Source organism: Sarcophilus harrisii, chromosome 3 (assembly GCF_902635505.1).
Source record: "Sarcophilus harrisii chromosome 3, mSarHar1.11, whole genome shotgun sequence".
NCBI classification, from domain to species: Eukaryota; Metazoa; Chordata; class Mammalia; order Dasyuromorphia; family Dasyuridae; genus Sarcophilus; species Sarcophilus harrisii.
This window is the reverse complement of record NC_045428.1, coordinates 549228682-549244680: the sequence shown is the minus strand read 5'-3', so window position 1 is coordinate 549244680 and position 15999 is coordinate 549228682. Positions and strand designations below refer to the sequence as shown.

The window sequence follows — 15999 nt, the reverse complement described above, 5'->3', positions numbered from 1 at the left end:
TAGTTGTGGCTATATTTTTGACATTTAACTGAAGACATGTTATCCTGCTATTTGGGATATATTTCATTTTCTTTAGCTAGTAGAACATACATGTCTTATAGCATGTAACATTCTTCTGTGCTTGAAAACTAACACTTTGCAGTGGCTGTGTAAAATTGGTATGAGCTTAGAGCCTGAAAAAATTAGGCCAGAACTTAAATCAAGTGGATAATGGAAAAAATTTTTTTTTAATCTTAACAATAGTAAAAGTAAGATATTTTAGGCCCCAGAATTGCTCCAAGTACCCATTGCTACTGCCCTGGGAAAGCCAGTAGAAAGTTTCTGGACTGAAAAAGGCTTTTTAGTTGTTTGCCAGATCCCTTAAACCTTTCCTCTCCCCATTGTCTGTACGGCTGTGTTAAATATTTCTTTTAATTTCCCCCCCACAGGTTTGATGGAGAGTATGAGACAGGCTGATCTCAAGAACTGGTCTTTAGATCAGGTCCAATTTGCAGATCTCTGTTCTTCTCTTAATCAGTTCTTTACCCAAACTGGTCTTATCCATTCACAGAGTAATGTTCAGCAAAGTGTTTGTCACAATGCCATGCACCCAACAAAACCTTCCCAACACATTGGAACAGGTATGGAGTTTCTGTGTAGTAATTTCTGTGTAGTAGTTTCTGTGTAGTAAAATAAATAAATTTTTTCTTTTTTACCTCTTTACTTTAAATTGAAATTTTAGTGTCTAGTAACTGATGTTCTGATTATGAATCATTTAGATTCTCTGTTCAAATCATTAAATACAAAATATGTATTTTAGCTACTCTTGCATACAATTCTTTGTAATGTTGATAAGATTTTATCATAAATCTGTAAAAACACTTAGATAATTACTTTTTAACTTTTTTACTTTCGCTTTTATTATTTGTTAGTTAAAAACTGTCAGCAAGTAGTTTAAGTGCCAGCAGAATGTGATGTACTTGAGTCGTTTTTTATATTTTGGCATCAACTTAAAATTGCGAAATTTTTATTAATTTGTTAGGGATTATTAACTTGGAATAAAAGTAGCAATCAACAAGGCATTTCCAATAGACTTGTGATGGAAAATGCCATTCACATCTAGAGAGAGCACTATGGAGACTGAATATGGAGCGAAGTATAGTATTTTCACTCTTTTTTTTTTTTCCCCCCCTTTCTCATGGGGGTTTTTGTTTTTTGTTTTTTGGGGGTTTTTTTTGTTTGTTTGTTTTTGTTTCTGATCTTATTTTTCTTGTCCAATATGACAGATATGGAAATGTTTAAAAGAATTGCATATATTTAACCTATATCTGATTATTTCCTGTCTTAGGGAGGAGGGAAGGAAGGGAAGGGAAGGAGAAAAATTTGGCACACAAAAATGAATGTCGAAAACCATCCTTATGTATTTGAAAAAATACTTTTTAAAGTATCAAAATTTGACAAGGTACAGTGGAAAGAAAGCTTGGGTGTATTGTCTGTTGTCAAGACCTGTTCAAATACCAGTTTTATTAGTTATCTATCATGATGTGCAAGTAACCTTTCTGGACCTGGGTTCTTCATCTGTAAAATGAAAGAAGGGTAGTGACCACGAAGGGTACTTCCGTCTGTGAACTTGTGGTGTACAGAAGAGTTGGAAAAAGATCACAAAATCATTTACTTTGAAGTGTGGAGCAATAAGAAACTATTTTACTCTTGACACTAAAATATTTTTTTCTGAATGTAATTAGTAATAAATTCGAGTATTATCTATTCTCCTTTTTACCTCTAAAACTTAGTTCTTCCAAATGGCCTCATTATCTCTTCTGCTCTTTGGACCTCACATTTGCCACATTGTATAAGTGTAAACATGTATATTCTTTACTTTTAAATCTTAATTTTTTGCATTTCTTAACATGTTCACTTGTTCACCTGTTACTGAAAATAAATAATCTAATGAGCTTTTGACCACTATTTTATTTCACATTTCTTATTCTTTCCTCTAGGAATATTTAGTGTGTTAACATTTCTCTTTCTTGAATATTGCCTCCATTGTAGTATAAGTTGACCTGAATTTCTCTCTCTCCCATTCAGAGTATTCATACCTCACTTAGAATCCAGCTCATAGCCTTTACTGACTTTATTATAACACTTTTTCTTGAAATATTCTAGTTTTTTTAAAACTCTATTGAATGTTTTATATTTCCCCCCCCCCCCCCCCCGATTATTTTTTTAAAGGAGAAATGAAAATTAATTTAACCTAAGCATAAACACCAGGTTCCTTTCCATTTTATCATCTTTGTTCTGTCTGTCTTACTGGTCAGCTTTTTTTAAAAATGTGTTTTGTCTTTAAAAAGAATGAAAAGCACAATCCCTCAAATTGTCTTGCATACCATCTTCACTTTCTTTAAGGAAACTGCTTTCAGCTTGCAAAGTTTTCCTTGCCTATAAGTTGTCTTGCCCATGCTTTGATTCAAGGGATGTTAGGATTAGGAGCCCTATGGTAACTCCATGGATCAAATGGGAAAAGTTAGATGGGCACAGGGGAAAGAGGATAAGAAGTTGTGATTGACAATTCCTAAGGAGAGAGCAGGTGAAGGGATTTGTGAAACTACCATGATGGTATTTTTAAACTAGCCTAGCAAAAGTGTGACCACATTTTAACTTAGTTGTCTTTCCTTAGACTTCTCTTCTTGAATGCAGTGGTTCATTTTCATAAGGTCCTTTAAAGTGGGAGCTCCCTTAATTGTCATGCCTTGGTAATTTTACTTTTTTAATCATTATCATTTCTGATGAATCCATTTTAATCAACTTTGCCCAGCTTCTCATTGTCTTTGGGTTTTCCTCAGAGTTATGCCATGTAATTTTTGCTTTTATTCCTGTCAGTCCTATGTGTGCTGCCATGTCTCCAGATCTCTTTGCTTCGTTTCTTGTGCCACCTGTCATTCATCTCCAGGTTCTTCTCAATGGTGTGCTATAGCCTGACATATCTCCAGAAGGAATACATCATAGAACAGGAGGCCAAAAACTTGGGATCAAATCTTGGCCCTGCTACTTCTTAGAACATAATGCATAAGTTTCTTCCTCCAAAATAAGGAGGTTACAGTAGAAGATCTGTAATGTAAAGTCTTTGTCAACGTAAGCATTCTGGGATTTCTTTATCACTCTTAGAAGGAAAAAAAGATCATTTCTCTTTCCTGAGCAATCTTTACCTGATGCTATTTACCTCTATCTTCTCCAGAATGTGATTAAATACTGCAAAACTTAAGATTCGTATAATTTCTAAAGGTGATTTATTTCCCTCTGTTTTAGCTAATGATAATAATAGCACTTTGTATAGTTCTTTAAGGTTTGCAGAACACTTTATAAATGTCTTAATTTATTCTCAAAATAATCTTGAGAAGTTCTATTATTATGCCCATTTTTACAGATGAGGAAACTGAGACTGGGAGAGTAAGTGACTTGCACAGGATTCCATAGGCTATATTAAGTGTCTCTAGTTGGATTTGAACCAGGTCTTCCTAATTCTCAAGTCTAGCATTTTACCCACTGTACCATGTAGATCCTTCCTTTCTTCCTGTTTCAACTAGGTTTCTATGCCTAAATGTTCATTAGTCTGTCTTATACAAATTCTCTCCATTTTGGATTCTGCTCTCATTTCCCCCCCTTGAATCCTAAGAATAGGAAATAGATATAGAAATGCCTGATGAGGAGCTCTCTATCCAAATCAGCACCTTCTTTGCAGCTAGTCTGACAGTTTTCCAGAACCCTAAGAGCTTATATGACTGACCCAGGGTCACACATCTGTGAAGTAATGTGAGAATTTCCTATTGTAGGCGATGTGATTAAGGGAACATGACAGACTTTTGTAACTAGTTATTTATATAGGGTGACTATTCCACCAGTGTTTGCCAACTGAGAACCCTTCTGGTTTCTTCTTCATGGCAATTGATTTACATCAGTGAAATTTTCCTATAATTTGTGTCACTGGCTGTTTCTACAATGTCATTGGCTGTTTCTACAATGTCACACTAATAGTTTTGGAAAAATGAAGTAATAAAAAGTATATTTACTCCTGAGGTCAGCATTAGAAACTGATTTTTCTGATGTTTAGTTTGGAACTCCTTCCATTTATAATAGAAACCCATTCTGCCTCTTTTAAATTTTTTTTTTTTTAGTTAGTGATATCTCTCTCCCTCTTCCTCTCTTTCTCTCCCTCCCCCATTTACTTTTTTCTTTTATTCTGAAGTGGCTTTTCTCAAGGAGAACAATCACTTCACCTATACTCTTATTATTATACCCTCCTGTGTTTTGATAAATCAGGCCTAACAGTCATCTTCCTTCTCCCTCCCCATCTACTAGTTATATCCTTACTGCCTATAAAAACATGCAAATTGCTTCTATGCATTTAAAAAAAAATAGAAAAGAAATGAGACCCTACTTTCCCTTCATTTCTATCATTTTATCTCTCTTTCTCAGGCAAACTAGGAAAAAGCTGGCCACTTTTATCTCTACATCTCTTTAACCTTTAACTTTCTGGCTTCCAGCTCCATTACTCAAACGAATGTGCTCACTCCAAGGTTACTAGTGATCCTTTCATTACTATATCTAAATAGCTTATTTTTAGTGAACTTTTCTTGAACTTTCTGTGGTCTTTGAAACCATCGACTACCCTTTTTTCTTTGGTTTTCTCTGGTTATTTCTAATATGGCTTTTTCTTGGCTCTTCTACCTGTCTGACTACTTTCTTCAGGTTTATTTGTGAAATCATCATCCATGCCGTGCTCTCTAATTATGAGGATACCCCAAGACTGTTCAAGGTTCTCTTTTCTTTAAGTACTCTTTCACTTGGTGACCATATCAGCTCCTGTAGGTTCAGTTACTGTCTCTATCTTTCTATATGCCCATCTATCTACTGTCTGTGTACGTTATCTATTTTAGTTTTTTTCCTAAGTTCTGGTCTCCAATCATTATTAACTGCCTTTTAGGCATTTCCTGCTGGAATCCCCACACTCATGTTAATATGTTTAAAACAGAACATATTTCTCTTCCTCAGCTTGCCCCTTATACTATCAAGACCACCACTGTCCTTCCAGTTTCCCAGGTTCTAAAACTGTCATCCATGACTCCCCTTCCTTATGCTTTAAATCTAAATTTACCAATTTCTCTTTCTACAGTTTCTCATATAATTGCATCTTCTTTTCCGGTCACACAGACTACCCTAATTCAGGGTAGTTCATTTTCCAGTTACACTATTGCAATAGCTTCCTAATTATTCATTCATCTTTAAGTCTCTTCTCATTTCAGTCAGTCCTTCATACATGTGCCAAGTCGGTTTTCCCTAAAGCACAGATTTGACCATGTCACTTGCCTACTAATAAACCCCAGTAACTTTTTATTAACCCCACACTTTTCCAGCCTTGATACACGCAACTTCCCTTCACACTCTACAATCTTACCATCCCAACCTTTTGTGCCTTCACTGGCTGTCCCCCATGCTTAAATTACATTCCCTCACCTCTTCCTCTTAGAATTCCTGGTTTCTTTTATTACTTAGCTTTACATGAAGTTTTTCTAATCTAGTTAGTTGTTAGTGCCTCCTCCCCAGGCACTGGCACTTTTTATCTACATGTGTGTCTCTGAATAGAATGTAAGCTCCTTGAGGATCAGGATTTTATATTCCCAGGGCCTAACATGATACTGGTAATAAGTACTCTTAATAAGTGCTTGATTAATCATTTGATTGGAGTGAAGAAACCTTAAGTAGATAGAAGTAGTATTGATGTAAACTGATATATATTGACTATAGTTGTACTGATTGTTTAATGCTATTTTCTAACTTTACATAAATGTTTTCCTTTTTATTATCCAAAGGAAACTTGTACATAGACTCCAGGCAAAATCTCCCTCCTTCAGTGATGCCTCCCCCTGGTTATCCTCACATCCCACAATCACTTAGCACTCCAGGATCAACAATTGCAGGTAATTCAATGTTGCTTCCCTCTTTTTGTGTGAGCAGGTATGTGTAGGTGTGATATATATAATCTCTTTATAGCTAATCATGCATCCACATAGAACTCTCTCAGAAGTTTTCATCATTCTGTTGAGCTGTACACTTTCATCAAGCCATTGTGACTTCATTTTGTCATCTAGCACTTGGAAATTCTCCAAGTCATAATTTTCAGAGAACTATAGTCAAAAACATTGTTTGATTTTGGGCACCATATTTTTGGAAGGACATTGACACATTAACATAGATATGTGAGAATGGCAAGAGAGGTAGAGTGGTGATAGTGACTAAGATAATGAGAAAAATTCTTAAAAACCAGAGGTTAGAAGAGATGCATTAGAAGAAATAGGATAACTGTCTTCGATCCTTTGATAGGCTAGTTTATATGAAAAATTAATCTTCTTTTACTTGACTCCTGAGGGAAGTTGCATTCAGGGATGCAAGTTTCAGCTTGGTATGAGGAAGAAACTTTTGTTGTGAGCTATCCAAAAGTAGAATGGGCTATGTTTGAAGTTAGAGAATGTCCCATCTCTAGGGGCCTTCATGCAGAGGTTGGATGGTCATTTGTTAGATATATGGGTAGGGAGTTGTTTCTGTCTAGCAGCAAGTTGGATTAGGTGTCCCTAAGATGTCTTCCTTTTATAATTCTAATAGTATAATTTGAGCCAGAAGTGCAAGTAGTTGAGGAGGTACTTCCCCTCCCCCCCATGCTTATTAATGTTATGGAATATTAAAGTTTAGAATATCAGTAGCAGAATAGGGAACTAAAGCCAATTGATTATCTTTGAAAGGAGCTTATTATTAGAAAGTTACATGATTCTCTAAACCACAAGTTGTGGCAGATTAATAATCTTTTAATAGCACAACAGGCTTAGGGAAAGATAAGAAATTGAGAATTATCTTCTTTTTGTATTAGCAAGGCTTTTGACTATGCCAAAGGACATTTTCATCAGTAAAATGGAGTAGATTGAGATGATTGAAATGAGGACTCTCTACCCTCTTAATTTTACCTCAGTCTTAGATATTTCTCACTCTTTCTGGAATCATTATGGTTTGGGACTATAGGGTACACCAAATTATTTCCAGTTTGGCAGTCCCAAAGTAGAAGAACTTTCATCTCCTGTAGATTACATCTTCCTGTGATCATGAAAAACAAAGGCTGTGTACATATACATATACACACATGCACCCCTAATGATAGCTACCATGGATTTTTGTACCAGAAGGAATAGAGTGGCGTGAGGAGATCACAGAAGCATAGGATTTAGAGTTGGAGGAGATTTAGGAAACTGTTGCGTTCAGTCCTCTTAAAGATCAGAAAGTTGAAGCCCTATTTAAATGATTTTAATGACTTTTTAATTTAAATTTAGATTTAAATGACTTTCCCAAGGCCATATTAGATAACAGGTCAGCTCACTTTAGAAGGGCTTAGGAGGAGTTACAGTTTTGGGGGTAAGAAGTCAGAAATTTACTAAACTGACTTTCTCTGTACATAGATCCCCTTTTCTGGTGTCCTAGAAGACTCCCACCCTGCTCACATTTTGGCTTCATTTCCCCAACTCTCGCTTACATCATTAAAACTCAGCTCACTGTCTGATGCCCTATACTGTCTGAAAATTGAGTGGTATGTTTATTGCATTATTCCTGATCTCTGAAAAAATGACATGGCTTCCATTTTTTACAGGACATCATGGAGCAATGAGCCAGCAGCATATGATGCCTTCTTCAGCCTTCCAGATGCGACGTGCTCTGCCTCCAGATGACATTCAGGATGACTTTGATTGGGATTCCATTGTGTAGGACTTTTTGAGGGTATAAGAACTGGCCTTGTTTCCATACAGTTTAAAAAGAAAGGGTGAATCTGAATTCACTAATGACAAGGTGAAGATTATAATCACTATAAAGATGCTATCTAAATTTACTTTGAAGACAATCAAAAATATTTAGCAGGATAACTTATGGCTTTTATTTGACCCAAACAAGTACTCCATGTCTGTCTCCCTGCCAGCTGCCGTAGCTCATTACTGTCATGTGATTTGGACAGCTTTTAGCTTGTGTTGGTTTGATGTTGACCACAAGTGCCAGACTGATTTCTAGACAGAGCCTCTTTTGCTGCAAACAGTTATAGATACATATGTTGTGTAAATATATGTACAAAAGTAAGAAAATTAAACTTTTTTCCTAATTGGGTTACAATGTCTTAAGAAAAATTAGGCTCTTTTACTTAAGATTCTTTTCTTTTGTGTAGGCAATTATTAAGAAATTAACTTTTCTAAGCCCAGTTTCCTTTAGACTCCCCTCCTTCCCTTCCTTCACCATTCTGTAGGCCAAAATAGTACATGTGCATGTGACTTCTGTTCAGCAAGCAAAGGAATTCAGAATCCACAGTTTGAAAGCTTGGTATACAAGCCCAAAGTGGCAAGTTTTTCATGAGTAGCTAAAGAAAAAAATAGACCAAAGTCATTTAAGTTTTTGAAATTTTGTCATTTTCTTAGCATATATTGTCAGTGGCCTTTGTTAATTTTTTAAAATCCTCTATAACAACTATAAAATTCATTTAACCAGATGAAATTGAGTACAGCCTGATGCTTTAAGCAGTCAATGCTTATACTTTCACTTCCTAATGTATTTATTATTATAAAATTTTATTTTAATATTTATTACTACTACCTTCTGTGAAAGTTCAGCTTCAGTTGGGCTCATTATGGAGAAATACAAAAGTTAAAAGTAAAGCATGGTTACAACCTTGAGTGATTGTGGATGAACCAAAAGAACTTAAATTGGCTTCTGTGTAGTTACTTGCTCTGGGAATGGTTACCATTTCTCTGTTTTGGGTGTATGAAACTTAGTAGTTAGAGAAAGTCGTTCAATTCAGAGTTCATTTGAGTAACGGAATTCCTGCTAGAACCTAGAAAGTTGAAGAATTAACCTCTGTCAGTTTCTTTTGTAATTACACTGAAACTATGAGAAAACCATAGATTTCCTTTCCTATGTGACAAATTTGAAGTAAACAAACTGTTAGACAATTCCTTGGAATCAGACATTTTCAGGTTTTTGTTTTGTTCCCTATTTAATACAAGTTTGCTTATTTTCTTAGTTTTATAATAAAACTTACAGAAACAAATTTTGAAAATTGAAACATTTAGAATCTTCAGTGAAGGGAAAAGGAATTTGCCAAAAATTCTCTCTTCACCAATAAAATATCCATAGGTTCCATCTAATCAAGGAATGAATGGACACCTGCCTAACAACCATTCTATAAGAGATCAAATCATCATAACTAAGTTTCTTACCTGTCCAGGAGTTGAAAGAAATGGTCTTTCTGTAGTTAGGCAGCAGAATTTCTTAACTTTTATGTAGAGACAGTGAAACATTATCTCAAATGAAGCACAAGGAGACTGTTCATTGGGCTAGTGATGGAGAGGAAGGAGGATCTTAATGTAACCTAGTTACCTAGATCCTCTTCCTTTAATGGCAAAAAACCTAGAGAGGTCCCTTTTTAGAAAATGCAGAGGTAATAATATAGCCCATTGAAGATAGGTTTGGATAATTTGTTCAAAGCCAGGTTTAACATTTCATTGTTGGTAGCAACTTCCAGTCTGTTTAGATGATTAAGTAGCAATATGCACTTTAAAACCATTTTAGATATTTGAATGCAATTTTATGCAGAAAAATTTGGTTAGAAATGTATGCTCTAGCTAACCACTGACTGAAATTTAGCAAATTGTGTGAGGTTAATTTCCAGTTTAGTAATAATTTGTTGATTCATTTCTGTGGATTTGGAATAAGCAAGAATGGATCCTGAGGTGAAGTCTCAATACTGTCTTATAACTCCCCTTCTGCCATCTTGTGGTTCAGAAACATGGACAGGTTTTTTTTGTTTGTTTGTTTCAATAGAAAACCATCCCTTTGTGCCTGGACCTGGGTCTTTATCCCTCTATGCTCTGGGTAGTTGGTGCACTTCATAGTTACAAATTCAGAAGTTATGCCTTGTGCTTAAATTGACCATACACTTTTTAGAAACATTAAAAAAAATGTGCAAAACTCACAGTGGGGCAGCCTGTCCAGGAGAACAGTGCAACTGGCATTTGTGGCCTGGTTTTTTGAATGTCAATGTGTCAATGTGCTTTCTTGTAAATATTTGTCTCTCATGTCCTTCTAGGGTGGGAGGGATCGACCTGGGGATTATTTCCAATGGAATAGAGTATTTTGATATTGTTCATTCAGAGGGTGATGTGTACATATCTATATTGTATATATGTGATGAAAATGCATTGGCTTTTTGTGCATCACAACCTTTTATCTGTACTGCTGTTCTACAGTCAGTGTTTTAATGTTTCTACCGTTTTGTTATTGCACGGTTTACTACTTTGCCTCTATGATGAACGGCACGGATTCTTTGTAACAGTTTAGTGCTGTAGAACATATTCCAAGTGTCATTAGGATTGTTGCTGCCAGAACTGATATGCATGAATGGCACTTAAAATAAAGATATTATGTTAACTCCATTTTTTTTTTAATTGATTTTTATAAGATGTTTGCTGTAATTGATGGAACAGATCTAAAAACGTCTTCAGAATAGATTCAGAAACACGTAAACAATCTATTAAAACATACCAGTACCTTGTAGTCTGAATGTTTTCTAAGTGTTTGTCACTGTCCCATGTTCTATTGTTCAGAGTGAGAATTTTTTTCTTTAAGGTCCATCCTACCTGGACCTCTTTAGAAAGGAAAGAAAGGACCCGTCTCAGAACTTTGCCATTTGCCAGAAGTAAAATTCAGATCAGCAAACATTTCCGGAGACCCCAATGTGCTTTGCTGAACATTAGTGATACAGAGAGGAAAAAGATTATAAGATCCACCCTCCTCACAGAGCTCAAGAGTCCAGTCAGGACTATTCACCCTCTGATGTCTAATAATGTAATTGTAATAGTCTCTTCCAAACATTCCAAGCCATTCCAATTTGATAGGACCTACTAGAATTTGTGTTCCCCAAGGTTACCTGCTACATCCATGGGGACTCAATAATAGGAAATGAGAAGTATAAAAAGGCAATATATGATTAAGCACCAACTGGTAATGTTCTCTTCTCTAAAATATATAATGTTCTCCGGGAGCAGATTTCTTGGGGAGCTTCTGGAGGCAGCCTTCCTTTCAGTTCAGAGTAATAATCAACTCAAATGCAGCCAGCTGTTAAAAGTCCAGTCCTTTATTGTCTCTTCCAAAATAGCCTGGTTAGCTTTCTTAGAGGCCTATCTCTCTCCTTGGTTCCAAGAGCTCTTGCCACTAGTCCTTTGCCTCTGCTCCTGCCAGCTTCAGTCTCTTGCTCCCTCTGAATCCAAAGCCTCCAGCTTCTACCTTTCTCTGAATCCAAAGCCTCCATCCAGCACAAAAGTAGAAGTTGGAATGAATCTTGATTCCGCTTCCAAGAATGGGATTGTGGGTTCCTGACTTGTGAATCTCCTGAAGTCCCCAGTGGGCTTGTGGGAGCTCCTCCTTATATATCCTCTCTCAAAGGTGCGAACGCTAATGTGTGAACTCTCCCAAAGGTGTGAACCAAGTACATAAGCATTGTTTCTATCATTTCCAGTGAGTTAGCACCTTGTTTCAAGTTCTGGCGCATAACAGTCAAAAAAGTAGAAAGTGGTCAGAGAGGGAAGCAATACTGCTGAAGTGGTCTCAGAGGAGGTGTTCTGTAAGCTGACTCTCAAAGCATATACAGGTTTTAAATCGTGAGAGTATTCCAGGTGAGTTAAGGGGCTCTTCTCTAAAGCAAAATTAACTTGTGTTTCAGAATTTACTGAGTTGTAGTAATCATTATTTTTACGAATTTAAATGTAGCAAGAATGGATCCAGCAATGAAATCTCAAGAAAACTTTTACTTCCCTTCCTGTCTTCTCATGTCTTAGAAACACACTAGTGAGTCTTCTCACTAGAAAGTGAAAGGGATCCAACCATGTAGAGAGTGCTAGAAGCAGAGCATCTTCAACTGACTCTCATTTTGGAGATGGAAAAACTAAGGGGATATAACTCCCAAGATTACACATGGAATTCCTTATTGGCAGCACAAAGACAGGAACTCATGCCTTCTGGCTATCAGTGCAGTAAATTCATTTGCTGTTTAAGCTTCATTACTAAATGTCTAATGTGTGTATGCAGGGTCCAGGGGATGTAAAAGTTTCCCTCCTTTAGTCAAGAACTAAAACATGTATACATGTAACTTTGTAATAATGAGGAGGAGGAAAAAGGGGAAGGATCAGGAAGGACTTCGTGAAGGAGGTAACCTTGAATATGGACAACAAAAGTTGCTGAAGTCAAGATAGATCTTATAACAGCAAGCACTGGTTTCTTTCTATGGTTCACCTCTTAAAGCCCAGTGGGCTTCAAAAAAGGGCCCCTGACATCAGAGAACAATAACTTTTTGAGCTCTTTCATATTCTTCTGTGTGCTGAGTAGCTACCCTTCCAGCTAATTGTAAAGTTGGGATGTAATCTTGCCCTGGTACAGTTCGTGAATCTACTAAATTAGCCACTAAAGAGAAAGGGACCCTTTGAGTGAGTGTCAGAACTTGCAAAGTGTGGGTAGGTACTGGTTAGGAGTAAGCGCCTGTGGTGGCCCCTCCTGATCACCAGAGGGCACTAAGCAAACTGCTGGGTGCCTTCCTGTTGTAGGGCTTAGGGCCATGGATCAGACTAGTTTTCCTTGTTCACTTTGCCTATTAACTCCTAAAGATATAGGAAATGGGGTGTTAAGCCCTGCTTTGGGCTAGTCTCCCAGAAATCCCCCCAAACTCCCAGGATATGTTATGGAAGTTGGAGTCAAAGGACTAAATTTCAAATTTCCAACTTAGTTTACTGATTGTAAACTGACTGTTTACTTGGCTAAGTTCTTGGACCTCTCCTGGCCTCCATCTGTAAAATGGAGTTTCAACACTTACTGATTGTGAGTGTGCCTCCTTTTCATTCGACAAATGTTTCATACATGGGTACTACTAGGTACCTTAAAGCATTCTGCTGTTACAGGAGATTGTTAGATGAAATCCCTGGTGAGCCCTTTCCCCTTTGCCCTGAGAATTTCCAGCTCAAAGTCATTCTCCCTTCAGTGGCTTCACATTGACCCTTTCAATACATTTTCCAGGACTTAAGAAAAGAACCCAACAATCGAGTAAAGACCACAAACCTTTTTAAATCCACAAATCCATCTAGCAACCTAGTGGTTGCACATGTTTTATCTTCCTTTTAGAGCTGGAAAAGGTCTTGAAGATCATTTGACCCAACCTATTCATTTTATATAGATGAATGACAGTCCAGAGAGAAGAGCTGGAACTTCAATCCAGATTTTTCAACACCAAGTCCAATTTGTCTTAGACCTGAACAATGAAGAATCCTCCATGCAAATCTTTTGACGGGTGTCTCAGAAATTCCTCGGTTCTAATTGTAAAGTTGGGATGTAACCTTGCCCTGCTCTTAAGTGTCAGAAAATGTTGAGGTTTTTTATTTTGTTTTTAAAGTGGAAGTGGGTAATGTTGGGTCTCCACATTTCCCTTTTCTCACGAGGGAATAACTGACTGGCATCTCTTGTTTCTCTGTATTTACTCTTCTTCCTGCTGCTGCTTTTCCCACTGACCCTTCTTTGTCTCTTGCTGGCTCATAATTCTCATCCCAGCTTTATCCTCAGATCATCTCTAACTATACTCCCTTTACCATCTTATTCGTTGTCCTGGCATTAATACCTCTGTGCGGGTGTCTCCCAAATGTACATTTTTCCCAAACCACAAACCCAATTTCCAGCTGCTATCAGTACATCTTCATCCAAATGTATATCTCAGGACTCATCTTTTTTGTGTCCGACCTGTGGCAGAGCATTCTGAGCTTGTATTGGTCTAATCAGTCGGATACACTGTAACTCAATTCTACTACAGTCATGTCATTTTGGTCCTCTTCGAGTATGAAGGATAACCAATCTCAACATACCTAAAATGTTTCTAAAATTATTCATACCCAACCAACCAATAGGCATTTTTTAAAGCATCCACTATAATACAGCCAGTGTGATGACACACAAATAGAAATGGATCCCTGGGCCACAAATTGACTTGAAAAACCACAAACTATGTGTTATTGCATTTTTATTGATTTTGTAAACATTTCCCAATTACGTGTTAATCTGGTTACTTCCAGGGAATTTGACACCTCTGGCAGAGTGGAAAGAGCTGGTTTCATCCAAGCTAGATAATAAAGTCCTGCTTCTAACATATTGACTGTTAGAAAAATCATTTTACCTTTCAGTGTTCTAGGCAACTATCCTGTTGCAAAGAAATCATCTGGAAGAGGGAGTTTCCTTACCTGGAATTTCCCTGAATTAGTGAAATCATAGCTGCATTGCCTAGCTTTGTGTGTGCTACTATCTTAGGTGCTGGAGATTGAAAGACTAATTTGGAGTGATCCTTGCTCCTAAGGAGTTAATATTCTATCAAGCAAAACAGGATTGCCTATATAAGACTATGGAGAATATATGCAAAATGAACCACTCGGCCTGCCTGCCCTCCCTATTTCTTCTAAGGGTCCCATCATCTAGTCACCTACCCACATTCAATTTGTTGATAAATCTTAACATGTATCCCTCTACAGTGTCTTTTGTGTTGATCTTCTCATCTTCAATCCTGCTTCCAGCCAGTTTCAAATTGTTCAATAAACTTTAACTTGGCTGTTCATATTTGAAATATAAAGTTCTTGTTCAATGATTGATGAGTTCAGTTATCTCAATCTTGCCATTCTCATTGTAAATAAAATCAGCTAATTGTAGCTAAATAGGATAACTCCCAAGAAAGACAAAAAGTTGGCAGAGTTGGCTTTTTATCACATTTTCAAAGGCAAACAGCATTGCACTGAATATTGTGCTCAAAAGTATTTGTTAAAAATAAAAATACATGAAGACAATTGAAGCATCAAGATCCATTGCAAAGGCAGAAAAATACTGAAGAAAAACTCAACCTCCATATAAAAACATAACACTTTGATACTTAATGATTTCTACAGAAAGGTGGAAATTTGAAAGGCTAGGTCTAGAAAAGGAATGAGAAACTAGATTACACAGAAGTTTCCCAACTTTATGAATATTCTGGAAAATGAATTGGTAGGCACAAAACACACTCAATAATTATAACATTATGTGCCAGGTATTGTGCTAAGCATATTCTCTTATTTGATCCTCACAATCATCCATTTTCCAGATGAGGAAACAGGCAAACAGGAGTCACTTGTTCAAGATCACAGCTAGTAAGAGATGCTAAATACAAACGCAGGTATTAATGACTCCAGGCATGAATGACTATCTACTGCACCACCCAGCTGAATAACATACCAAAAAATAAAACATTGTTATTGGTCACTCTTGAACTAGCTGTTTCTATATAGACTTAAAGCAATGATCTCAATTATTAAAAAGCTAGACAAAGGAATAAGATAAGACAAAAAACATAAGGCGTGGAACTGAATTCAATCTTGATTTATTTAAACAAGTTATGGACAGTGTCTAATAACAGGTAAAGGTAACACACAAATATATACATTTGTTTAACCGATGCAGGTCAAGTGACTATTAGCCTAAAAATTTACTTAATCAGTTAACACAACTGCCAGTAGAGGTGACAACTAAAGACCATTCTGGTATAAACCATCACAGAGAAATATAATGGAAGGTTTTAAGCAATCATACCTCATAAAAACAAGCAGTAGGGGAAAAAAACTTGATAAGAAAACCAAGCATGATGGTATTTTAAGATCTGCGAAGTGGGCTTTTTGTTTGTTTTTTTATCATCGAGGACAGTAAAGTCATCACATTTGGGCTCATCACTGTCCCTCTCTTGCCTAAAGAGGAGATAGAAATACCACTAAAGAGAACATAGAAACTGGATTAGACTAAGTATGCATGGAGGAGAGTCATAAGACTTGTAAATTTATATCTTGAAGGGACCATAGAAGCCATCCAACCCTACTGTCCCATTTTGGATTCGAG

The 15999-nt window shown here is 36.7% G+C and overlaps 1 protein-coding gene across 2 annotated transcripts in view; it reads left to right on the top strand.

The window, feature by feature from the left end:
• The window catches only part of FOXJ3 (forkhead box J3), a 140504-nt gene extending 129893 nt beyond the window's left edge, over positions 1-10611 (top strand). For both annotated transcript variants that reach the window (XM_031962336.1, XM_031962335.1), the window contains 3 exons: positions 429-620; positions 5847-5954; positions 7667-10611. In XM_031962336.1, coding sequence (XP_031818196.1) covers positions 429-620; positions 5847-5954; positions 7667-7782 — 416 coding nt within the window. In that variant the 3' untranslated portion in view covers positions 7783-10611. The remainder of the gene's footprint in view (positions 1-428; positions 621-5846; positions 5955-7666) is intronic.
• Positions 10612-15999: the final 5388 nt, after the last annotated feature.